The sequence below is a fragment of the Arachis ipaensis genome, chromosome B1 (assembly GCF_059453495.1).
Source record: "Arachis ipaensis isolate K30076 ecotype BB chromosome B1, ASM5945349v1, whole genome shotgun sequence".
Lineage (NCBI taxonomy): Eukaryota > Viridiplantae > Streptophyta > Magnoliopsida > Fabales > Fabaceae > Arachis > Arachis ipaensis.
In genome coordinates, this window is record NC_142436.1 from 19,183,730 (window position 1) to 19,209,979 (window position 26,250).

General features: G+C 34.8%; 2 protein-coding genes across 7 annotated transcripts; both read left to right on the forward strand.

Annotated features, from left to right (window-relative positions):
• The first annotated feature begins 1,521 nt into the window (after positions 1–1,521).
• Positions 1,522–7,834, forward strand: LOC110265361 (uncharacterized). The gene is made up of 5 exons (XM_088502604.1): positions 1,522–1,799; positions 3,605–3,835; positions 5,460–5,653; positions 5,770–7,074; positions 7,161–7,834. Exons 1-5 carry the CDS (start codon positions 1,522–1,524, stop codon positions 7,832–7,834), a joined length of 2,682 nt encoding a protein of 893 aa, XP_088358730.1.
• Positions 7,835–9,478: 1,644 nt separating this feature from the next.
• LOC107647656 (uncharacterized) lies at positions 9,479–20,463 on the forward strand. Of its 6 annotated transcripts, none has more exons than XR_015902256.1 (9): positions 9,481–9,874; positions 9,971–10,202; positions 12,132–12,218; positions 12,726–12,863; positions 13,728–13,866; positions 14,492–14,534; positions 14,976–15,008; positions 15,618–15,789; positions 20,350–20,463. XR_015902256.1 is itself a non-coding variant. In XM_021118558.2 (8 exons), exons 2-8 carry the CDS (start codon positions 10,124–10,126, stop codon positions 15,657–15,659), a joined length of 561 nt encoding a protein of 186 aa, XP_020974217.1. In that variant the 5' UTR covers positions 9,479–9,851; positions 9,971–10,123; the 3' UTR covers positions 15,660–15,874. The 6 variants fall into 6 exon arrangements, 4 of the variants coding, with proteins under 4 accessions (XP_020974217.1, XP_088357339.1, XP_020974211.1 ...); XR_015902255.1 differs by lacking the exon at positions 20,350–20,463 and adding an exon at positions 16,119–16,392; XM_021118558.2 differs by lacking the exon at positions 20,350–20,463 and having other exon boundaries at positions 9,479–9,851; positions 15,618–15,874.
• The last annotated feature ends 5,787 nt before the right edge of the window (positions 20,464–26,250 follow it).

Consider the following 26,250-nt stretch of genomic DNA (forward strand, 5'->3'; position numbering starts at 1 on the left):
TTCTGCTGTCATTCATTCCCGGTTTCAATCAAAGTATGGTACACAAAAAAATTTATCTACTAATATATATCCACTGACCCACTAAAGTATATGTTTCTTTAAGATAATTATAGTTATATATTTATATTTATATTTATAGTTAAATAATATAATGTATATAATATAATGTAATGTAATATAATATAGTTATATAGTTATAGTTATATAGTTATTATTATTATATAATTGTATATTATTATATAATTGTATAGTATATAATAATAATAATATATAATAATAATATACAATATAAAATATACTATTACTTGCTTGTAGTTTTTTTTTTATGTATTTGTTTATATGTATAAATTATAATATATATTTTATTTATAATTTATAATCATAATTTATAATTTATATTCGTCATTCTCCATTGTGTTCTACTGTATGCTTTTGTTTGTGCATTTAAGTAGAGCGATACTCACGGTGTAGGAACCCACACCAACTAGAGAAATACTTCTACCTTTTACAGAGAATTTCCACCTTCATGTCTAGGAAAGAATCTCACTATCGATTTGGAATGTCCTGAGCAACAATCGAAGAGGTTGATCATGCCTTCCACGTTGGGCATGGTAGCGATGAGGCCAATTTCAACATTCCTACCTTGCCAACCGACGTGATTTTGAAGATTTTTCTTCTTTCTGATGCAAAAACGATAGGAAGGGGGAGGTGTATGTCGCGCGATTGGTACGACAGATTGAACCGGGCGAATAACATGGTGACTCATTTCAAATCGGTTGGTGGGAAGGCGGTGGTTCTTCACTTGGACAACCCCCTGAGAGATGCTGATTGTGGGAGGCTTTCCATGTTTGTCTTTGAAACTCGTGTAGCCATTCCGGTTGCGGCTCCTCTGGAATGGACCTGGTTTTTCCTGGTGGGAACAGACTCCGGCAAGGTATATGCAAGATTCTCAATAGACGGTCGTTCGAGTTCATTGATCACTTGGGATCCGTTGGGTTCTTGGAGGTCTGTTATTGCTGATCCCGGGTCTGATGGTTACCACTATAACCATCGTGATGACTGCTCTGCTTATGCCTTTCTCAGCATGGTGGGTTGTGATGCTTATAAGATTCTCAGTCTGACGAAGAGTAATCTGGCAAGTCCTGGATACGACGTGCAGATGTATCTCTCGACTACGGGTCGGTGGAGTAGCGCTGTTCGGACCCCGCCAATGATCGATAGACTGAGCAGTGGGTATGCCGTGGTCAGCAGCTGGGTTTTTGGGTCAATTGTGAAGGTAGATTCACGAAGACACCGGTCTCCGTGGTTCGATTTGCAACTATGGACTCCGCGTGGGATGAGATAGAGATAGGCGCAGGCGCATATGTAGATCATCCCATCTTGATTGGCCACGATGATTATGTGGATTTCGTAACGTATGAGTAGTCCGCTTTGAGATTTGGAGTGCATGTCATGACCATCAACCTCAGCCATGTTGGCGCAATGGCGTGGGGTCGACATCTCTTTATTGGTGTCGCTAACATGACGGAAACACCCTCTCTGAAGATAGGCCGCGATCTCCTCGGGATCAGCCACTGTGTCTGCGGGTTCGACGGTGCTGCGGCATCGCTTGATGAGGTTGTTTCGGTTGCCCAGTTTTGCTCCATTGGTCTGAAACGACGGAGTTGTGAAGTTTATTGGAAGCATTACATGGCCTGGAGTTGTTTACATCAGGGGGTGCATGGGGTTTTCTATATAAGTCTGACTATTGCTGATTATCATGTTGTTCTTTTACGCGATGTGTTTTCCTCCTTGATCCAGTTAGTTTTTTGTATGCACTTGCTGAACAAGTTGGTGGTTTGCCAATTGTAGTATTTAGTTTTGGCCCCCGAGTTTAATGCATCATTTTCCGGGGGCTGATGGGTTTGATATGATTTAGAACTTTTGTCTCCATGTCTCTTGATAAATGTTTCATGTTTTATTTATCTTTTATAAATCCCGCTTTTTATTCCCTGGTTATCATGTAACGTGTTGGGTATTGTTTATTGGTGATGCTAGACCTGGATTTGGTGGTTATGATAATGGTTGGTTTGGCCAAGTACCTTGTGTTGCGGTTACTTTTCCTCTCTTTGCAACATATCGTAACTTAGTCACAGCCCGCCTGTTCCGTTGGGCTGCCGTTTTCAACCCGCCATTTCAATCCAAATGCATCATGATTCTTTTAGGCATAACCGGCCTTTTCTCCTCACATGGGCCCAATCCATTGCATTTGTAATTGTGGTTTGGGTTAGCATTGGCCCACACTTAAGATATGACCTAATCCTACTGCAACGACCCCCCCTCATTTCGTATCCGCTTGAAACCCTTGCCTCGGCCGTTGCTCACGGCTAACAGGTTGGCACAGCAATGTCTCTCTGTGATCGTACCGCCGGTCCTTCTTTTCGCCGTTATAGTGGCTCTTGCTCCTCACCGTGGCCAGGACACTTTCATTTTGCATTTTACCTCGGTAATTCCTGACTCATCCCTTCTATTGTTATTTTCTTTTTTCTTTTTTTATTTTTTTCATTGTTCTCACAAATTTAACCCCCTCCGACGGTTTTGATGCTATGCTCGGTTTGTGTTGTTCGAGAAATCGCATTTCCAACATCATGCATGGAAAAATCTTTTGTTTCAACTAATGCCGGACTATCCCATTTGTTGATTCCGACAAATTTCGTTGACCGCATCTGTTAATACCATCCACTTTTGAGCTACCTCTTTTGCGCTACAGCTCCGGCTTTTGTGCGGCAATGCTTAGTTAATGAACTTCGAGGATATACGCTTTCCTGGCGCTGCTTTCCTTGACTGTGGCCTTCTCACTGCGCAGGTTATTAGTCAACTGTGTTTTTTGCCTATAATGATCATAGTTATAATAATACCATCAAATATTATTCATTCTCACTAATAGTTAAATACAGGATATCCTTTTCTTGCAGTAAAGATTAGGGTGGTGCAATTAATAATTAAAGGCTTATTTTTATCTTTTCTTCATCATCGTATCATGCATTATATATATATATATGAAATGATGATTAAATAGCCACATATGCCATATGACATATTAAAGAATCGTTAAATTGACATTTGTCAACTAACTCATCTAACACAACAATGATTTCTATGGATTTATTAGTTCAGTCTCTGTATGTAGTTATATCTTTATTTTACAACTACAAATCCACCGTGACTTTGATTCCGGGGGAAAAACATAAAAAAACCACTTTTTATTGAACCAATATAAATTAAGATCCATTTTTTTTATTTATCACTTTTTTATTGTCTATTAAAAATTAAGATTTAAGATTTAGATTTTAGATATACAACATAGTTTAAAAAAAAAACCTGATTCGTTTTTAAAATTAAAAAATTTTAACAGATTTTTAACAAACCCAATATGAATTTTGGCAATATTTTTTAAATGTTGATCAAACTTGCATAGGGACGGTAATTATAGACATGATAGCATGCGCTAAAAGAAAAAGAGTTGTATGTGCTGAATTCATGTGTTCTCTATTTTGATTTTCTCTTCTAAGTTTTTAAAGATCTTCTTAGCCCGGATAAAGTTTTACATGTCTTGTTGTTGCAGTGCATTGTTTTTAATTGGGACTAAGGCAATGTGTGCTTTGGCAAGAGATCGAAGAATAGTTTGGGCTTCTATTCATCAACCATGCAGTGAAGTGTTTGAACTCCTGGATCAGTTGTACTCGCTCGAAGGTAGCAGAACTGTTTATTGTCGCCAAGCTTCTGAGGCATATGAGGTACCAGTCTACCAATCTATTCACTTTTGTGCACGTCATAATCTTGCCTATTGCAACATGTCAGTTTTATTCTTCCTGAGATTGTGTTCTGATCAGTCGATATTTTATACAATCATGCTTTTAAATAACTAAATGTTCCTTTATGCATGGCAAAATCAAGGTGCACTGTTGATGATCCCTACTAATCTGATTTAGGTTGCATATCTTTACCTATTTAACAATCTGATTTAGCTTGAATACATTTAGCTTATTAGGCCATGACTTCCTATTTGCTGAATTCCCCCGCTAAGCTAACATTGGCAACGTAACTTTTGCTATTCAGATTTGGTGCTGATCATTAAACTGGTTAACAACCGAGTAGATGCAATCAACCAATGCCTCTACACGTCCTCCGATTTATTTTTGGCTGCCAAGTATATTCTTTTGCTCCTAATAATTTTTGTTTCCCAAATTTATTCATTTGTTATTTACTTCTATGCTTATCTGTTAGCCCAGCATTTTCATTGCAAATACATTTACATATACATCAACGCTTTTGAAATCTGTCACAGCGCTCATTTTTGACTATGACGTCCCCGTACCTTTTTTGCTTGGTTCCCATGCATCTCTCCATGTATGATACATCCATCCGACTTCCCCATTCATCTAATCTTGCTTCCATTTCAATATGCTTGGTGATTCAACGCAATTAATTAGTTTAGGTCTGTTCTATTCTTTCCTATCCATCCTGTTCAACCCTGTGAATCTCTCGTGACAAGACAGATTCCTACCTGGAGTTAATGAACTTCATTTTCCATACTTGCTTCAACACTTACTGTGAATTACATTTAATGATACTTTATCTTCTTTTAGTCATACTTATGTCAGGTGTAATTAAACTAAGTTATTATGAATTCTATTTTTAGTCTTCGGACTACTTGGTTGCTGACTGATCTCATTTCATGATCTGCATTTATTGAGTACCTGTTTCTTATTAATTTTCGTCACGCTATACTCCAAAGGCGGGAACTTTTTCTTCTTCAAATTTTTTAACTTTGTCTGATTCCTGCGTATAAAGTGCTCCCTATATTGTCCGTAATTAATTCTGAACCGTCAACATATATTATTTACTATATATTGTATATTATAATATATTATATATTATATATGCTGGTCATTATCATGATTATTTATCGTTGTATTACATGCTAAATATCTCTAATGGGTTATTTAATAAGCCCTCTGATCATCACATTAGCTGGGATTCTATTTACTGTGCTTCAAGGGGCCCAAAGTTTTTTAATGAACACCGCTTGGTTGCTTTGATTATGAACAATTGATGCTTAATTTTTTGGTTTCCTAGCATTGTTAACATCTAAATAACTTTGGTCTCTCGTTTTATTCAGTTAATTGGTCATACTACCTTTTGCTTAAGTGTTTAATTTAACTTACGCAATTTGTTATCATGAAAAGACTCATAGTGATCACATTTGTCATACCCACCTCACTCAGGGATTGCTTTAGCCATTAATTCTTCAATTTTTTATTTATGCCAATCCTTTCCTTTAGTATAGCTAATCCAATCTCTCCTTCAGTATCTGGGCCTGGGTGGCCCAAATAACACACCTGCCCACGACTTCGGATTCCATATATCTTATCCCGATACATGTACAACAATTGTAAAGATGCATTTGCTATTTGCAGGTATGCCGGATACCCTAGCTATTTCATTACTATCACATGTAACCCAGATTGGACCGAGATTAAAGATTGCGTTGCGGCCTATTCATTAAAGCCAAGTGACAGGCCAGATATCATATCAAGGATTTTCAAGATCAAGTTAGATGTCTTGCTGAAAGACTTAAAGGATGGGTCCATATTCGGAAAGCCTAAAGGAAGTGAGTTTTCCCATTCACTTTTTACAATGTCGCGCTAACACATTTGTTATTTTTCCATCAACGTCGACTTGCCCCCTAACATATTTTTTTGCTTTTTCCCATTTTCTTTGTTCCAGTTGTGTACACAGTTGAATTCCAAAAGCGTGGTCTTCCCCATTGTCATATTTTATTGTTTGTTCAACCAGCCGAGAAGCCTCGATCATCTGAGGATATTGACCATCATATATCGGCTGAGATACCCGACGAACACACACAACCTAAGCTGTACAGCTTAGTCCAAAAATTCATGATTCACGGACCATGTGGGGTTTTGAACATGAGTAGCCCGTGTATGGTTAATGGGAGGTGTTCCAAGTTTTATCCAGTGCCTTTCCGTGAGAAAACATCCATAGACAGTGCAGGTTTTCCCAAGTATAAACGGTCGGATAATAGTCGTTCAATAACCAAGAGGAATGTTAATCTCGACAATAGGTTTATTGTCCCATACAATGCAACATTGCTCCTTAAGTATGGCTGCCACATAAATGTTGAGTATACTTGCCAGACGTCTACTATTAAGTATTTGTTCAAGTATGTCCACAAAGGTAATGATCGTGTCACAGCTTCGTTCTTCCGATCACATGATTCAGCTGGTTCTGATGTCACTGTAGATGAAATCCAAAACTACTATGATTGTCGGTATATATCAGCTTGTGAGGCATCCTGGCGGCTATTCGGGTTTGAGATTCAGTACAAAGAGCCTAACGTCATCCGCCTTCCATTCCATCTTCCAAATGAACAGAATGTTTTGTACGAAGATCACCAGCTTATTGAGAATGTTATCGACGCTGCGGTCTCAAAGGATAGTATGTTTATTGGTTGGTTTAAGGCTAACAAGAATTTTGATCTGGCCCCTACACTGACTTACGCAGAGATGCCGTCATTTTTTGTTTGGGACAAGCAGGGGTATATGTGGAGGCCACGAAAGCAAGGGAATGTCATAGGTCGTCTCACGCATATTCCTCACTCGCATGGAAAGGAGTACTACCTTCGTATGTTATTGAATTATCAAAAAGGGTGCCAGACATTTGCTGATGTGCGTTCCGTTGGTGGGATTGTGTACGATACATTCAAAGAGGCCTGTTATGCCCTAGGGTTATTGCAGGATGATAGGGAATTTATTGATTCACTTAATGAAGCCAGTGCGTGGGCATTGCCGAATTATATCAGGAGGTTGTTTGCAATGCTTTTGATGTCGAACAACATTGTGCGTCCTGACATGGTGTGGGAGAAATGTTGGCAACATTGCGTGGACAACTCGCTTCTTTCTGGAAGACATAACTTAGGTAAACTTTTCGGATTGCTTTTACTATCTGGTTACTGTTTCGCAATAAATTCAGACCACTCCATTCAAAAACGTCCAGTCGTCTCCACCTCTTGCAGTTTGTTATGCATTTATTTTATTTTCCCTTCGTCATCGTGTCCAGTTTGTTTCTTATGTAACTACGTTGCATTTTTTTGCTTTTAGGTTTCCAGCGTTCTGTTCATGAGATTAAGTCCATCACGCTTGCCGAAATTGAAAAACTCTTGCAGCCGAATGGTCGGAGCCTGAAAGAATTTCCTGACATGTCGTTTCCTGATTATGCTGGTTTACCTGAACCTTCCGACACAATCTTTTCTAATGAGCTGAATTTCGACATGACAGAATTGGCAAGTATCGCCGTGGATTTGATTTCCCGGTTGAATCGAGACCAGCGCGTTGCGTTTGACACAATAGCAAATGCAGTTCATTGTGACGCTGGTGGTTTTTTCTTTGTCTGTGGTTATGGTGGAACTGGTAAGACCTTTCTATGGAATGCACTGTCTGCTTCGATAAGGTCTAAGGGTGATATTGTCCTCAATGTTGTATCCAGTGGCATTGCAGCTTTGTTGTTGCCTAATGGGCAAACTGCTCATTCACGCTTTAAGGTTCCGCTCAGTGTTAACCAGGACTCTATTTGTAATATAAGGCAAGGCACACCCCTCGCACGTCTTATTTCATCTGCAAAATTAGTTATATGGGATGAGGCACCTATGTTAAATAAATTTTGCTTCGAAGCGTTGGACAAATGCCTTAAGGATGTTCTTCGATTTGATCGTGGATATAATCCTCATGCCCCATTTGGTGGGAAAATTGTTGTTCTAGGAGGTGATTTCCGTTAGATATTGCCTGTGATTCCTCGTGGTTCTCGGGAAGAGATCGTTCATTCGTGTATTAATGCTTCGAACCTGTGGCAATCTTGCCAAGTGTTGCAGTTAACTGAAAACATGAGACTGTCCCGTGGTTCACGAGATATCCACGGTGTACAATTGAAGGAATTTGCTACATGGTTGCTTTAAGTTGGTGACGGGTTAATCGGAGACAATACCGATGGCGAATCAGTGATTAGAATACCCGACAACTTGCTGCTTAATGTTAAGTCTCCCTGTCTGCATGATTTGGTGTTGTTCGTTTATCCTGACATCTTACTCTATTCTTCTAGCGTGGATTATTTTAAGGGTAGGAGTATATTAGCACCAACACTTGATGTCGTACCTGAAGTTAACAATCATGTGATGTCTTTGATCCCGGCAACGAGAGGGTATACTTGAGCTCTGATACACTAATTAGTGAAGATGGTCACTTGGAATCTGAATTATATACAATGAGCACCGAGTCATTGAATGCGCTAAATTGTTCAGGAATTCCCCAACACTGGTTAGTTCTTAAAATCGGTGTTCCTGTGATGCTTCTTCGCAATATTGACCAATCCAATGGACTATGCAATGGTACGCGCATGCAGGTTAGACGTCTTGGTGACCATATCATTGAGTGCGTCATCTTAGCAGGTCGTAATACTGGTGATGTTGTATTTATTCACAGGATGAACATGTCACTCAATAACGATACATTACCAATCAGGTTTACTCGACGTCAATTTCCAGTTACTCTTTGCTTTGCGATGACCATAAACAAGTCCCAAGGTCAAACGCTGTCAACAGTTGGCGTCTATCTTCCGAGGCCTGTTTTTACTCTTGGTCAGCTTTATGTTGCGCTTTCTCGGGTTAGCATGCATTCTGGACTGAAGATTTTATCTGTTGATTCTAACGGCAAAGTTTCAGATCATACTATTAATGTTGTCTATAAAGAAGTTTTTACCGGGATGCTACCTAACTTTCTCCCTTGATCGGTTTACCTCTCATGTGCTCCTTCTGTAATCTTTTCGGTACGCAGTTCTTCTAACTCTTAAAGAATAAATAAAGAACATTTTTCTCTTACTTAATTACATATTAAATATTATTATTTATATAATACATCTCTATACAAACAATTATTTTTAAAGGAAAAGTCTAGGAGGCTAGCAATTTTATTTAATTTTGGCTAGCATGTAATCCGTAGAGAACGTTGAGTCATTTAATGAAATCTCACACCAATCCACCACCATTAAATCATCATTGATGATTATTTGATGCTGCCAATCATAAACATTGCTAGCCGCAAGCATTGTTTATTTTTAAATAATTTAATTCGTTTTCTTATTGAATAATATTTATTTACAATTATAATTTTAATGCCCGTGCTTGGCACGGGAGATAAAACTAATATATATATATATATATATATATATAATAAGAATGTAGTAGGTGGTTAGGTGCTCAACAAGTGGTGCTTTATATAATAGACGAGTGTTACTTTTTATTGCATGACAAATGGCAAAACAACAAAAATTAATATTAATAAAGTAATTAAAAATCTGATATGAACAAAACGATTGGCGGGATTTTGATTCAAATTGAAATTCAAAATGATTTTGTTACAGCTGTTTTCATATATATGTTAGTTAAGCGGTGAAGAAAGAAAAGAAGGAAAGAGAGAAAGAAAGAAACCGACGGTCACAGAGAAGAGGGTGTCGACGAACAAAGAAAACGATGGTTGAAGAAAGAAAAGACGACAGAAGAAGAAGAGAACGACAGTGAAGAAAGACGATCGATGTCGCAGAGAAGAAGAAAAACAACGGTGAATAAGGCAAGGACGACGGAAGAAGGAGAAGAAGGTGGCGACGACAGCGACGGTCACAGAAGCTAAATCGACAGAGAAAAGAAGAGCAACAAGGCGACGGCGGTGATGGAGTCCACCGTCGCTGTTGGATCCGCAGAGCTGCATCCTCTGCAGGACGGTGTCGCCGTCGTTTCTTCGCTGGTGAGTGCTGCAAATCAAGGATGGTTAGTTCTCTCGCTTGGATATACTTTATTTTATTGTTTGATTGGTTGAAAACGCTAATTTAAATTGAATATGGATTTTCGTGTTAATATCTTCAGAATGGCGTGCTACACTTAAAGAAGTGAATGGTGAAGGAGCAGCTAGCAGCAAGTTGATGACACCGGTGAAGAGAACGGTGAGCTTTGATATCCTATCGTGGGCGGTATTATAGAGGTAATTTACTTTTAAGTTAGAATAGCCACACAAAATCAATGTGTCTCTGTGAAATCAATGAACTAGACAAGACCTTGCACCACCAAATAAGAAGCCACTTTCTGAAGATGAGTAGAGGTATATATCTTTAGTTCTCTTTGTTTTATTTGAATGTTTTGTGATGATTGCATTCTCTAAATCTCTTTGTGGTTACTGATTATGTGTTTTGGCCTTTTTTGTTTAATATGAACAGGATGAGGTACTACTCTTTTGTCTTCTCCTAGACATTTGTAAATTTAGACTTGGATTCCATTGTTTACTTGAAACTCTATATACAAATTCATAATACAAAGCACTTATATAGAATATTTTGGTAGTTGAATTTTTAAATATCTTACATTAGGCTTTGAAGGACAATATTTTTTTGAATATTTTCTATTGTAGACATTGTTCCCAGGTTAGATAATTGTTTACATCGTTGCAGCAGGAAAAAGCACCCCAATAAGACATGTTTTTGGTGAACATATATTTACAAATATAAGATTATAATCAGTTTTGCTTGCCTGTGATGTGTTTTGCTAAAACTATAACCAAAATTTTCATTATCATCTCAAATTGCTTGGGTTGTTGACATTTCATGTTGCAATTGGGGATTTAGATATATTTTTCTTTTAGTAATGACAGTGATTGCAAGTAGAAGATAGTTACTTGAAGTTTGTCTTAAGGCTTCTCTTATTGGTAGTGTCTTAAGGTGGGATGTCTTTGGTCTCATATAACTAATTGAAAGTGTTTGCTTCAAAACTTATGGCTACATTAGCATGTCTCAAGCCATTTCATTTCTCAGTAATTTCAAGCTTGAACACTACATAAAAATCCCCTTAAGATCAATGTCTTACTGCGGGTATATTCTTTATGACCAATTTCAGTCCCTTCCTCATCAAAAAGTTTTGCAGAGTTTATATATTAGTTTAATTATAATTGTTTATTTACTGTGATCCAATAAAAAAATAAGAAAGAAGAAATGACACTCATAAGGAAAAATGTATGCACATAAGCTGATAAAAATTGTCGCATATGTGGGAGATACTGTCAGTTCTGCATTATATTGCCCATATATATAGTTCTACATTCAAGATAAGAATATACATGCAATATAATGCAGAACGAGGTCTATTTGGTAAATATTATGATTGGTGTGAATCATTTAGTACATATCCCATGACAAATGATCTCCTTCTTGCTCCCCTGTTTTTGAATAGTGCTACAGGTTTGATCAAATTCATTTAAAAAATTTGTAGTCTGCTATAATTATTTCATAATTGTAGCTGGCTTATTAGCTAGCTTTCTTTTCCCCATTTTTGTATAGAATGATTCGTTTGTAAGTAAGTTAAATGGCTGAAAATACTTTCTTAATAGAATTTTATCATTTTGTATTAAAGAAGTTTTCTTTGAGTGATAAATTGGGATACCGTAACTGATATAGCTGTATGCTTGATATTATATTTGTAATAAAATTTAAATATGGTTGGTAGGACAAAGGATCTTCCAAAACCAGAAGAGATAATTGAGTAGGTGAAACGAAGAATAGTTGTTGCATCTCCGTTTGAATATATTTTGAACTTTGAACTGAACTTAACAGCCTGATCTTTTTGCTTTGCATATCATGTCTTTGATGAATGAACTTAACACCCCTTTGGTTGAAATACCACTATCTTTTATTCATTTATGATGTATAGGGAGCTACCTGAATCTTACATTGTTGCAGACTTTTCTGTATTTTTGTGGTCAAACAAAATTGATTTTCTTACCTTGAATATTTATGTCACCATAATCTTCTTCTACATAGCGTTACATGTAGGTATATATGATGATAAATGTATTTTGTTTATTGCAGGATTTATGAATTTGCCTTGGCCTTTGTTTTCATTTATTTATTTATGTCGATTTTATACCGATGGGGTTTGAATTTGTTTTTATCACTGTGCATATATGAAATCATGTGGTGTTTTACCTGTGACTTATAGCTGCTGTGTTTTCTGATTTTTTTTTTAATTTTGTTTTAATTAGGTTCTCTTTGTGCTTCTCATGAATCGATAAGAAAAAGTGATGCTCATAAAGTGGTATGCCCCATGCTCTCGGAAGGAAAGATCCAAGGTATATGGCCATGTGATTAAATACATACAAAGTTTCACATTTTTAATTTATTATTATATATTATATATTTTATAGAAGAGGATCATATTTCTTTTGTAAATTCAAATTATTTGATCTTGAGCTATATATCATCATTTGGGCAAAAGGTTTTAAATTGGAGTAGGAGATTGTAATTGTGTTCGTTGCAATAAAAATTTGTTACTTAAAATTGATTTGATGAAATCCATTACAAGCTATTGCAAACCACAATTGCAATATGATACAATTGTAGTAGAGACTCCTTAAAATATAAAATTAATAGACTGTAGAAGAAAGCAACCTGTCCAATTCTATAATTGTGATCCTCTAATTTGTTTAAAGAAAAAGTTACATCTGTATTTTATACTGCTTTAAAGCTATATCTTATTTGTCTGCTTATTCAAATATTTGTATCATGGAAGTGGGTAATCATGAAAATTTGGAACATGATTGTGATTTAATGTAGAGGGTGTGCTTTTAATTTCCTAGAATTGACAAAGCACATGGCTGTCGGAGCTAATGAGGTGTTGCCTAAACTATGGAAATTAACAATGAAATGTTGTCATATATGCATATGGAGCCTGGCCTTCACCATTTTGAAAACACATCATTCAATGGAAGATGGTGGTAATTATATGAAAAGTTACTTCTTTTGATTTACAGACTTCAATTTAGACAGAGATATTGATAATGATATCTTGAATAATAATTGAGAGTCTTAATTCATCTTTTTAATTATCTCTCTCTTCTACAAGTAAAAATATTTAAAAATCTTTTTATTTAAAAATTAAGAGGATAAATTAAGATTTTTAATTATTTTTTTATGTCTTGAGACAAATCACGCTAAACTCGAAACCCTAAATAAAGAATATTTATACTGCTTTAAAGTTAAATTGTTTAAAGAAAAACCTACATCTTATTTTGCTGCTTACTCAAATGTTTCTATCATGGAAATGATTGTGATTTAATTCCTCTGGCCTATCCTTTGTTGCCTCGGGAGTGTGAAAATATGTTATATGGTGCTAGAAAATTATTAGTTTGTGTAATTTACTTTTAAGTAGTTCACTTGCCTAAATTTTTGAGACCCTTTTCTTTTATAAGGTTGTATTTCTATTAGGAGTTATGTATAGTATTTACAGGTGTTAATAAGTTAGTGATGGATTGAAGTTAACAAAACACTTAATTGAAGTTCAATTTGATCAGATAAATGTTGATAACTAACATAACCTTGGATTTATTGATTGATGGATTTATATGCCATACTTAAATTGAACAATGAACATAACCTAAATTGTTTTTTGAAATTTCATTTTGTTCATATGGCGATCCTTATCCTTTTTAATGCTATGATTGTTGTTGTATTTAGATAATAAGGCTGACAAAATAACTATTTTAGTTATTTAAAAGTGAGCTAAAATTTATATTTAAGCATGTCTATTTTTATGAGAAAAACTACAATGTTGATTTAGGTTGCATTTGCAAAAAGGGCAGATTTGACGATGGCTAATAGGGTGCATAAGATATCATCAATAGTGGGTGGAATGCTCTTCGTAGCTGACAATTTATACATTCATACTGCATGGCATCTTGCAACCGCAATTGGTGTCAGTACCTGCAACATGCTCCTTGAGTAGGTGTTCTTTCTCTTTATTCGAATCTTAGTATTTTTGTATCTATATTGTTAGGATAAATAAATAAACAAATATGCATTGCAGCTATTCTGTTTGTGTTTAGTAGAATTATCTCACATGCTAGCTGATCTTCCTTTTAAGCATTTTCTATTTAGGGCTTCAATTTAGTTTCCATATTGTTTTGCTAATAGTTAAAATAAAGATAACTATGTGTAATTAAAATATTTGACAATTAGGATCACAACATTATATAAAGATAACTTATCCCTCACTTTTCTTACCTCTAATTATGGAAGAAAATATGATAAAATGTAATTATAAATATTATTTCTCCATACAAATAATTATATCATTTCACCCTGTTTCCTTCCATTCATCCTGTTCTATTTCATTTCATTCCCCTACTTCCTATCGATTCAAACATAGCTTATATATGCTTTTACATGTAAATATACCATTCTTTTTAAGAATCTATGGTTACTAGGCACCATTCTCTCTATCTTTTCTATGTTCTACATAATTGGATTAAGCTATAAACATTTTTGCATTTTGCAAGAAATGTGGTGATAGAAAAGTGAGGGATGTTGCTTTGACTTACCAATTGTCCTTGCTTTTATGATGTAGGCAGTGCTTTCGTAGCAACGCTAAGGAAATTGACTTCATTAAGGTATCTCTGTTCCTAAACTTGATCTTCAATAAATTGATTGCTAGGGATTTATTTAAAACAATGAAGTGGGCTTGGGATTGATTGCTAGGGCTTGATCTTAGCACATAAGCTAGTTTCTTACGTTCCTCATTCTGGTAGTGATGGGTCTTAGAAATATATTTTTTGCTTATCTTGCTTCATCATGGAAGTGTTTATTTACTTTTGGTTTTTTGGAAAAGTTTTGTGCTCTTTGGTGTTATTACTTTTAAGTGTTTTGAGTTTTATTGCTTCAGTGTACTAAGTAGTAGTATTACTGATCTGAAGTTGAATCATTCCGATTAAACTGAATTTAGCCCTAAAGGCATGAACTACAAAATGATCACTTTGAAGTTTAGCTATTTAGATAGTAATATACTAATATGTATGAATTGCTTATGTTCGTTTCATAATATGCGTTTGTAGGTCACACCAAAGACAACGACTATGGCCTTGCTGGTGAGAAATGGTTTTTTATTGTTTGCTTGGTAGTTTTGTCAATAATCTTATAGCATATGTTATTGAAAAAAGTAATAGAAAGTTGAGGACATCTCTTTCATTTTTTATTTCTATGAACGGATGGCTACAGATAACTCATGTATGTACATACCAAAAGCAATGGATTACTTTCATAATTTCATTTTTAATCAATTTCAGTTAAGCAACAAGTCATGTAATTTCTATTGAGATGCTGATATGAATGTGAAGGCCATTGTTTTATTGAGTGAATAAATTTTTCGTGTTGGTTTTATCGAATGAATAAAAAGTCTTATACTATACAATGAGTTTTATATATAAAAACTTTTTTAAATTAAAAGTAACAACTATTAATATTAATGGATAAGTGCTAATAAATTTTTATAATGAAACAATATTTGGCCCACGCTACGTGCGGGTTTTACACTAGTATATATATGTTTTACACTAGTATATATATATATATATATATATATAAAGGATGCGGATTCTATCACCATTGTCGAGGGTCAGTAACTATTCAATTAAGTAAACGTACTATATATGAGATAATCATAGTTGTGAATTGTGATAATAATGATATACATGCAGATGGAGAAAGCAAGTTTATATTGCACAAAGTGGAGGCAATAGATGAGGCTAACTATGCATACAACTACAGTGTTGTTGGTAGAAGGACCCAACAGAGGATCCATTGGAAAGCTGAGTGTGAAGTTCCACTCCAAAGGAGATGCGAAGCCTGACGAGGAAGACATGAAGAAGGGTAAGGCCAAGGGTGAAGCTCTCTTCAAGGCTATTGAGGGTTACTTCTTAGCCAATCCTGCTCAATATTAGAACACTTTGTTCAATGTTGCAGTTGTTTTTTCTGGGCATGTTTGTGTGCAAGTGTTTCAAGTAATTGGTTTTTTCTATGTAATCTAAAACACAAAACACACAACCCTGAGCTGAATCATCAAATAATCATCTACAAATTTTACAAAAACACAAAGCAGCAGCAGCACAGTAGAGCCAGAACCCAAAAATCAAATAATCATTCAATGATTTCAACAAAACACAAAACCCTGTAATCATTTAATAATTTGTTGATTTCAGAACAAAGATTCAGAGAATAAAACGAAAATCGAAGAACAGGTGCACACCAAAGCCACTGACCTTTGAGACAATGACGACGAGACGATGGCGACAGGATGATCGCGAGCAGGATGAATTCGATGGAGGATGGGCGCCGAGCGAGGAAGAAGACATCGAATAGGGGATTTGACTTGATAATGCCGACAATAAGTATTGTTTTGGTTCCTAACGTTGAGGGTTAGAATCGAAACCGTCCCTGATGTAATTTTTGACTTAAAATTGTCCTTAATGTTGCATTTCATTTTAAAATCGTCCTGTCTAATAAAATTTTTTAATTTATTCCTAAACTACCCCTATTTTAATAAAAAAATTATAAAATTTAAAAAAAATAAAAGAAAACGCGTTGGGAGAAAACGCGTTGGGGGGTGGGGGGGGAGGAAAAGGGTATAAGAAAGGGGAAGGGGGAGGGGGAGGGGGGACGGCGCCGGCGGCGAAGCTTGGAGCCGCTGTCACCGTCAGGAAACCCAGCGCACAGTGGGAGGAGCGATGGAGCAAGGGGAAGGGGAAAAGGCTTCGCACGAAGGGGAGGGGCCTGGACGCTGCGGCGGAGTTGGGTTGGGTCGCCATGGCTCGTCGATGGTGGAGGCTACGGGTCAGTGGTTCGGCCATGGGGAGGTTGGTTTGCGATGGTGGTTTGATGCTAAGAGGAGACGCGAGGGGGAGAAGAGGGTAGAGGGTCGCGGGGGTGGTTGGCTGGGTTAGGGTTCGGACAGGGGGTGGTGACGGGTTGGGACGCCGGTAAGGGAGCAGTGGCGAAGGTTGGGTGGCAACGCCTCACCGCCTCTCTGCCTCGCCGCCTCGCCGCCTCGCCGCCTCATCTGCATCGCTTTCTGCTTCTGCATCTTGCTTCTTCTTTCTTACTTTCTGTTTTCTTACTTCTGCTTTTTTGCTTTTTTGTTTCTTGTTTTCTGTTTCTGCTTCTTGGTTTGGTGTTGTTTGGTGTTGTTGCTGTTGTTTGGTGGTGGTGGTGGTGTTGCTGTTGCTGTTGTTTGGTGGTGGTGGTAGTGGTGGTGGTGGTGTTGGTGTTGGTGTTGGTGTTGGTGTTGGTGGTGGTGGAGGAGGTAATTGTGCTGGTAGTGGTGAGGGTATTTTTATCCAAAAAAATTAAAAGGACGATTTTAATACGAAAAAAAAAATGTTAAGGATGATTCTAAATCGGAAATTACGTTGGGGACGGTATCGATTCTAACCCTCAACGTTAGGGATCAAAACAATACTTATCCCTTATTTTCTATATGAGAATACTGTTTAGTTTGTTTAACGGGATTAAGTATTATTTTGATCCTCAACGTTTGGGCCAAATCCTTTTAAACGTCATACTTCAATCCAAAAAAAATTTCAAATCTCCTATTTCAATCCCAAAAAATATTTAAGCAGGTTTAATGTTGTTCCACCATTAAATTTGACACAAGCAATTCGCATATTGAATAATTAATAACATTCGATTTCGTAAGTAATATCAATCCACCAATGATCACTAATATAAAAGTTTTTCTTTTGATTTTGAAGTGTTCATGATCGACTATTAGGATTTGAAATTTTGTACAAAAAAAATTGAGAAAAAATGTTATAAAAAAGTTTGGCTATATTTTTCTAACACATAGAAGAAGATATGACTTAATTAGTAACATTATTAACATCCACATCACTCATTTTGTTAACTATTAGTGTTAAATTGAATGATAAGACTATATTGAACCTATTTAAAATTTTTTGGAATGAAAATAGTGTTTAAAATATTAGAGACCAAATTAAAATTTGTCCTAAATATAGAAGACCAAAATACTACTTTGTGAAAAAAGAGAATGTAGCACGGTTCTTTCCTACTTTATGTTAGTAGATGTGTAAGGTTTAGTTCCATTTATTATTTGCGGATTAGATTTCTCAACTCAAACCATGAACCAAAAAATAAAGAGTAAACACTTAATCCGGTTTTTATTCATTTTTACGAAAGACAAAGCAATTCTTATAAAAAAGGGACACTTTGACCCTCAACTTTTTTATTTTGGAACAATACGATTCCTCTATTAAAAAAACCGTTAAATAATAACAAAAATTAGTTTTGTGAGGGTTTTAAACCTTCACAAAATTTTTTTCAACAATTTAACCAATTACTACCACTACCTTCTTCATCCTCATTATTATCACTCCTACTTCTATTATTTTTATTGCTTTATCATCACCATTATCTCCTTTACCGTCATCATCACCAATACCAATATTATCAATATTAAAGTTCTTTTCTTTCATTTCTTATTTGATGTTATTTTTTCCTTTAAAAGGTATTTGTACTACAATTACTTTTTTTTTGCGGTATCATTTTCATCAATGATTTTTCTTCACTTAACCACCATTGGTGAATGAATTTTTCAAAAACAAATTTATTAATAGTTTGTGAAGGTTTAAAACCCCCCACAAAATACAAATAAAACCCTCCACAAAACTAATTTTTGTTATTATTTAACAAATTTTTTAACAGAGAGATCGTATTATTCCAAAATAAAAAGATTGAGGGTTGAGGTGTCATTTTTCTTAAACAGGGATCACTTTGTCTTTCGTAAAAATAAACAATGACCGGATTGAATATTATTCAAAAATAAATAAAAAAGGATGTCAAATTTAACAATTATAGTTTCACAGTTTGTAGTCCCATAAAATAATGCTGACAAAAAATCATACAAAAATGATACACCGAAAAATCATTCATTACCTTCAAATTAATACAAGAAAAACCATGCATAAAAAAGGTCTATTAGCCGTGCAATAAGAGAATTAGCCAAACTAAAACAAAAGATCATGACAAAAAAAAAATCCAAAACAAAAGGTAAACCATCCAAGAAACCAGCCACCAAGCCACCAACAAGGGAAGCATGTGCCAAGGAGCAACAGGGTGTAATCTTCTTCCAATCATACCTCGTGGAACACAAAATTTGGTACACACTCAAGATGCTCTCCATTGTAAGCAGATGTCACATAAAAAATCTTATCTATTCATATTTTTAAATTAATATTTTGACGATGCAGATTTAATATGGTGAAATTCTTCCAAAAAAATTAATCCATTACACACTTGACCAAATATTAATTATTAAAACTCAATTTGAGATACTTGTGGTCCTAACAATTTTATCCCGCCTATGGTAAAGATTGGTGGTTTCTTTCTCATTCGCAAACGATGATGAATATAGTCTCAATAAAAAACAAGAATAAATATACAATTAGGTCTCTCAAGATGTTAAATTTGGAGTAATTAGTTTCTAAAAAAAATATTAATTTGGTCTTTTATGATAATAAACAGTGAATACGTGATGTCTTCTTATTAATTGATCACATAAAATTTAACAGTAGTATTTAATTATTTATATGTATTATTACGTACTATGGCGTGTTTATTTATGAAATATTGTCATACAGTTAACAATTTTTAGTAGGATTCGTGATAAATAGAGAGTAGTTAATAAATATTATATAAAAAGTTAAAAACTCAAAAGATAATAAATATTTTACTATCTAAAATTATATTGTTTCTATACTCACATAGCAATAATGGAATATACACCATTGTAGATAATGAAATATATAGACAATTTCATTTCGTTTCGTACTATTCATTGATGGAAGGATATATATGTCCACCATTTATTATCGTGAAGCACTTAATTTGTATTTTTTTCAAGGACTAATTAGTTTAAGATCGAAATCTCTAAATATCTAATTGTCATTTTACTCTAAAAACAAAGACACATAATGCTCACTTTAGAGCTAGAAAAAACATTTTTCCATTAATACAGTAATAGATAATGCTCATTTTGAAGACGTTATTGACATATGACCTCACGGCTATTAAGATAAGTAGATATCATATGTATTTGTTTCAATTGTTTTGGTGTGTATTATATTTAGAGGAAGTCAAATGCCCAAACACATTAAATTTGAATGAAAGAAAAAAAAAATTGGAGTGAATGGAAGAAGTGAAAATTGAAAACAAGCTATTAAATTGTCAGTTTAAAATTTTAACCAACTAAGCTAACTATACTCTTTGAAATAAATCTAGTAATTCTTTTATAAAAAGTTTTGGAAGGGGGATAGCCCTTATTGCCTATGAGAAGCTCCACCACTAATTATATTGTTTTGCTGTGCTTTATGTATTTATGTGCTATATGTTTAATTTTATACGAATTTGTTGGTGCAGGAGGCGATATAGGTTGTGGTGGTGCTGGATCATACAATTGTTGTCCTAGACTAAGATCTTGTGTGAAGAGGACAAGAGAAGTGCTATGTTAATGAGATAGTTAGCTATTAGGTGAGTGAGTAATGAAGACAAGAGACATAAGAATTCCTAGTTCTTTGTCTTTGAGTATTTAGAAAAGATTTCTTAGAGAATATTGAAAATGTAAGAAGCACGCGAGAAGGGGATTCGAATCAATCTTTGATTCCTTTTGCTCTGAAATAAAAACATAAAAGCTTTTCACGTCTTGGGGCTTAAATGTCGCGGATATATGTTAGTGAGAATAACTAGTTTTTTTCAAGTTCGTTTTAGAACAAAATTTCGGATACCGAATTTTTGGAAACACCTTCTAAGGTCTAGAAAAATGTAAAATGCCTTTTAAAGTGGTTAAATCAGTTATCTTAGATGTAATAGAAAGACTTATGAATTTAAGATAGATAAATAAATAATAAATGTAGGAGATAAGTGTTCAAATCTAAAGAGTGATGCTAGGTAGCCAAAGAATAATTAGGGTTAAGTTTGATTTTGGTCCCTAACGTAGGGGTCGAAAATTTGTTTCGTCCCTAACTCTTTTTTTTTACTTACAAAATGGTCCCCAAAGTTTTAGTTTGTTTTAAAATCGTCATTCGGACGAAAATACCCCTTCCTCTCCTCTTCTTCATCAACACCCATCTTCTTCCTCAACATTAACCAGAAGCAGATGCACAAACGCAGAAGAACAACAATGGATCTAAGCATCATCAAAATTTCAAATTCAAGCCAAATCAGAAGCAGAAATTCACCTAATCAACATAGCATGACACTGCAGCAACATCAACATATCCAAAGCCCATATCATCAATAGACAAACGCAATATTCCACAACAAAAATCAGAATAAAAAACAAAAGCAAAACAGAAGCAGAAGCAGAAACAACACCAATGAACTCAGAACTCAGAAAAATCATCATCTGAACTCAAACAAATAACAATAAAAACAACAAAAAATAGAAGAACAACAACCTAGAACTCAAAATCATCGTCAGCGTCAAAACTCAGAACCCAAAATCAGAAAAATGAAAACCCATAACTTAGAACTCAATGGATAATGGAATCAAAAGAACAACAACAACACAGAAACCAGATTGATAATCATAAGCATGCAGAAGCAGCAGAACCAGAAGAAACCACAAGAAACCAGAAACCGGCGAGGAGCAACGACCCCGGCGGCCGAGCGAAGAGCGGCGGCGTCCGTGAAGACCGGTGGCGGCGGCGAGAACCCTTCCCCTTTCCCCTCTTCTTCCCGAAACCCCCCTCCCCCTCTTCTCCCTTCGCGTTCCCTTCCCCCTTTGCTCGAGGAGCAGAGCGGCGGCGGCAGCAAAGAGCGGCGGTGGCAGCGAAGAGCGGCGGCGGTAATGAAGACCGGTGGCGGCGGCGAGGAGAGTAGAAGAAGAAGAAGAAGAAGGTGGTGGTGGTGTGGTGGTGCGGTGCGGTGGTGCGGCGGTCCCCCTTCCCTCCCCTCTCCCCACTCCTCCCCCCTTTTTCTCGCGCCCTCTGCTTTCTTTCTCTCCCCACCCCCTTCTCGTATCCCTTTCTTTCTTCTTTTTTTTATTTATTTTATATTTATTTTATTTTATAATTTTTTAATGAGGGGTAATTTGGTAATAAAAAAATAAAATTGGTAAAAAGGACGATTTTAAAACAAACTGAGATTTTGGGGACCATTTTGTAGTAAAAAAAAAGTTAGGGACGAAACAAATTTTCGACCCCTACGTTAGGGACCAAAATCGAACTTAACCCAAATAATTACAATATAGAAATATTACGTAAAAATTTTTATTCTCTTGATAAGTAAGTGATATACACCTCCTTATCACTTATTCTCCTTATCACCTACCATTTTGCTGTATGTTTGGAGTCATTAATGTTCTTTCCAAAATTAATTTCAGTTTCTCCCAAATCAAATTCCTAACATCTCTCATTCACATTATTATCCATTAAAATGTAATAATTCTCTGCAAAAATTATAGAAGTTAAATTAAAATTTTTTAACAACTTCTACTATATAATTTTTATTTTACATATAAACTATTAAAAAATAAAAAATAAAATATAAAATATAAAATATAAACAAAAATTAAAAAATAAATTTTTAAAAATAATTATAAACGCTTCATATCAAAATCAATAATAAGCATACATACGAATATTAAATAAAAATATTAAAATCATAACATATTAGTACACATATGAGATAATTTGAAGAATACAACAAAACGTATAGTTTAAAATTTGATAATATTAATTACAAAAATTTATTAATTATAGACATCATATGATGAAATTATAAATATCATGAGTACAAAATTATGGATGTTATTAATATGAAATTATGGATGTTATGTATATGAATTTATGGATGTTATGAGTAAATTTATCAATTGAATAAATTAATTTAAGAATTTAACGTTTTTTTAAATTCAATTATGATCAAATTTAAAAACATCTGTGTTAATTTTATAGTTACTTATGCAATAACTAAAAAAATGATATGCGTATGGATGTAATATCTAATAAACATGAATTTAATTTTTAGATGTTAGTTGCATGTAATTATGGATGTTATGTATATAAACGTATGAATGTTATGTGTATGAACTTTGTTAGTATATAATTATAAATGCACATAAAAATACAAAAAATTAATCAGTTTATTACCATACCTCATCAAAACTAGTGTAGTTTTTCATATTCTCGAAAATTGATTGGCTGACAATAACTTCGTCGGGTGAGTCAATCTGTTGCTCAAATTCTTCAGCACTTTCTACCATAGGTACCGTATTAAGGTAGAATTCAAATGACATATTATTTGTAATGATAAAGATGATCTCTTGTAAAATTCTTTAACCTATTCTAATTGTGCTTGCAATGGTATTAGAGTTATGAATTTTGAATGAAAATAATTGAATTAACGGAAACAAAATCATATTATATAGGGTAGCTTTTAGATTTTGTATCTCTCCATTGAATGATGATAATGACTTAACAAAAACAGAAAATTAATTACAATGATAAATCATAACCGTTATTAATTATTTTTATTAATCTTTATTATATTCTTAAATATAAAAATCAAATTATAAAAGAGAATATTAAGTATTGATTACAAGAATGTCTAATAATAAGAAATATGATATTATAATTAATATCGTTAATAAATGGAGTTGATAAGAATATGATAAGTGGAATGATAAGAGAGTGGGTTAAAAAATAAAATTGTTATTAAATGATGTAAATAAAGTATGGAGACCACTTTAATAAAGACACTAAAAATGTCTTTTTTTTAAAGACGTTTATATGTGTTATGTTATTATTAGACATTTTTATTAAATCGGTTAATAATTTATTTTTTAATAAATCAGAACAAAATCGGTTTATTATAGTAACAATAATAAATCCAATTATCTGCATTATAATTATTAGATCCAATTTGATCCGATCAAATTACACAATATAAATCGAATATCTTTAAATTTTTTGATAAAAAGACAAATATATCCCTAACTTTTTGTTTTGCAAATATTTAAATCCCTAAAAATTTAAAAATATAATTAAATTCCTAAAAAAAATTGGATTTATTGTTATTATTATAAAAAAATCGATTTTATTCTAATTTGCTAAGAAATTCAAAAATAACCGATTCATTAATACGTCAAATAATAATGCGACACGTAAGCGTCTTTACAAAAAGACATTTTACGCGTCGTTATGGGAGTATCCCCATAAAGTATATTATGGAAAGTTTTGGCTAATTATGGCTGAAACTTTTTGGTTACCAAACTGTTTCCATGTCTAAAATACTACAAGAAAAACGTTGAATACCATTGGATTTATCGTTGAATTTACTGGCATTAACAGCGTCAATTAACTCGTAAGGTTCAATAATTACCAGCGGATTTTAGTTTCTGACGGTAAATCCGCCAGTAATATTTAGAGGAAAAAAAATAAATTGGCGCTCTTTTACCGTTTGAAAAAATCCGACGATAAACCCAATTAATGAAACATTGTATTTTGGTGACCCACAATGGTTTACCTCGGAAAAATCCGACGGTAACTGTGTGTCAATTTAAATCGCGAACCATCTTCTCCCTCAATCGAGATTCACACTCTCTCTCTCACTCAACCACCTTTTTCTCCCTTCTCCCCAACACCAGAATCTGTCGCCGTCGACACCATCACCATCACAGCCCCTCTTCGTCACCGTCATTCCACCCACCGCCAAGATCCCTCCCCTCTTCTTCTTCTCCCTCTTCTCTCCTTGCCACTTCATCGTTCACGTTCTTCCTTCTCGGAACTGCCGCGCCGCACCACAGAGCCACCACCGCCACTGCCCAGCTTCGCCTTTCTCCCTCTTCACGTCTCTGCTTGACTTTGCTTCATGCGTACGTGTTATCGCGCGTCTCTCCGCCTCTCCTCCATCTCTGTGGGTGGTTGTTGCTGCTCATTCCTCGTTGTCCGTGCCTCCGTGGTTGTGCTGCATGCACGCTGCCGTGCATAGTCCACCTTCTGGAATCAATTCTGCATTTCAACATGTAATCATTTTAATTTTTTTTTCAGTTATTTATATTTTATATGCTATATTAATTTTAAGTAGTTGATTAATTGATATTTTACTGTTAATTTCCTATGCTCCATCTAATCCCTTATCCACTACCTTCCTTCCTTCTAGTAAACTTTGGCAGTTCTAAGAAGAATTTACACCTTTTTCTGCTGTCAATGGCAATGTATACCGAAAATACTTAGCTTTTAAAATTCGAGCCAGTAAAAAATTAGGATTAGTATTTATCCACCAAAACTATTTATCTAGCAGTGTCAGATTCTGAGCCTTCAGATCCTTGAGGCCAAGACCACCTTCTCTCTTTTGTCTAGTCATTTTGTCCCAACTGATCCATGACATCTTCTTCTCTGATCCTCATTGTCCCCACTAAAATTGAGTAAACATCCTATGCATGTCATCCAGAAGCATTTCTGGGAGTTTGAAACATGATAAAGTATACACAGGAATTGCTTCCCCTACTGCCTTAATAAGTTACATATCTTCCTCCTGCTGACAATAAGTTCCTCTTCCAGACTTATAATTTTTTTCTAAACTTTATGTTTCAAAGCTCCAAAGTAGTCTTTTTGGATCACAAAACGATGGATGGAAGACCCAGATATTTATCTTGCGTCTCTATATGCTAAATACCAAGCCTGTTAGCTAGATATAATCGTAAAGGGACTGTAGTGTTCTTGCTGAAAAAAAATTACAGATTTGCTGAGATTGAATTTCTGTCCACTAATTCTTTCATACGTTTCTAGGAGTCATAATATAGCATTGCAGGATTCTAGGGAAGCCTTATTGAATAAAATAGAATCGTCTGCAAAGAGAAGATGGTTAATAGCTGGACACCTTCTGTGAATCCTAATGCCTTGAATAACCCTGTTTTGCTCTACCTTGTATAACAAGAAGGAAAGTCCTTCTGTGCAAAAAATAAGCTTGGAATAGAAATGCGCAATACGATGTGGCCTCGAGTTATCAAATTGCATATGGTTTCTCTCCTGTCCCAATAGAGCAATTTTCGCAGGTAATGCAGACCCATCAATCTATAAAGATTATGGAGCTTGAAAATTCTACACAAAATTTAGCTATTTTTATGGAAGTCTATCCATAAAAAACTCCCTGTTCTTAAATTGCTCCATCAATAATTTTCAATAATTTTACCTATTTGTCCAAGATGCGGTGTGAAAGAAGATACTATTTGTTATTGTCTTTTCCGTTGCAATGCTACCAAGGAGGTTGGGGTTTGTCTAACATTGGTATTGACAGCATTGAACCAACCCATGAGTT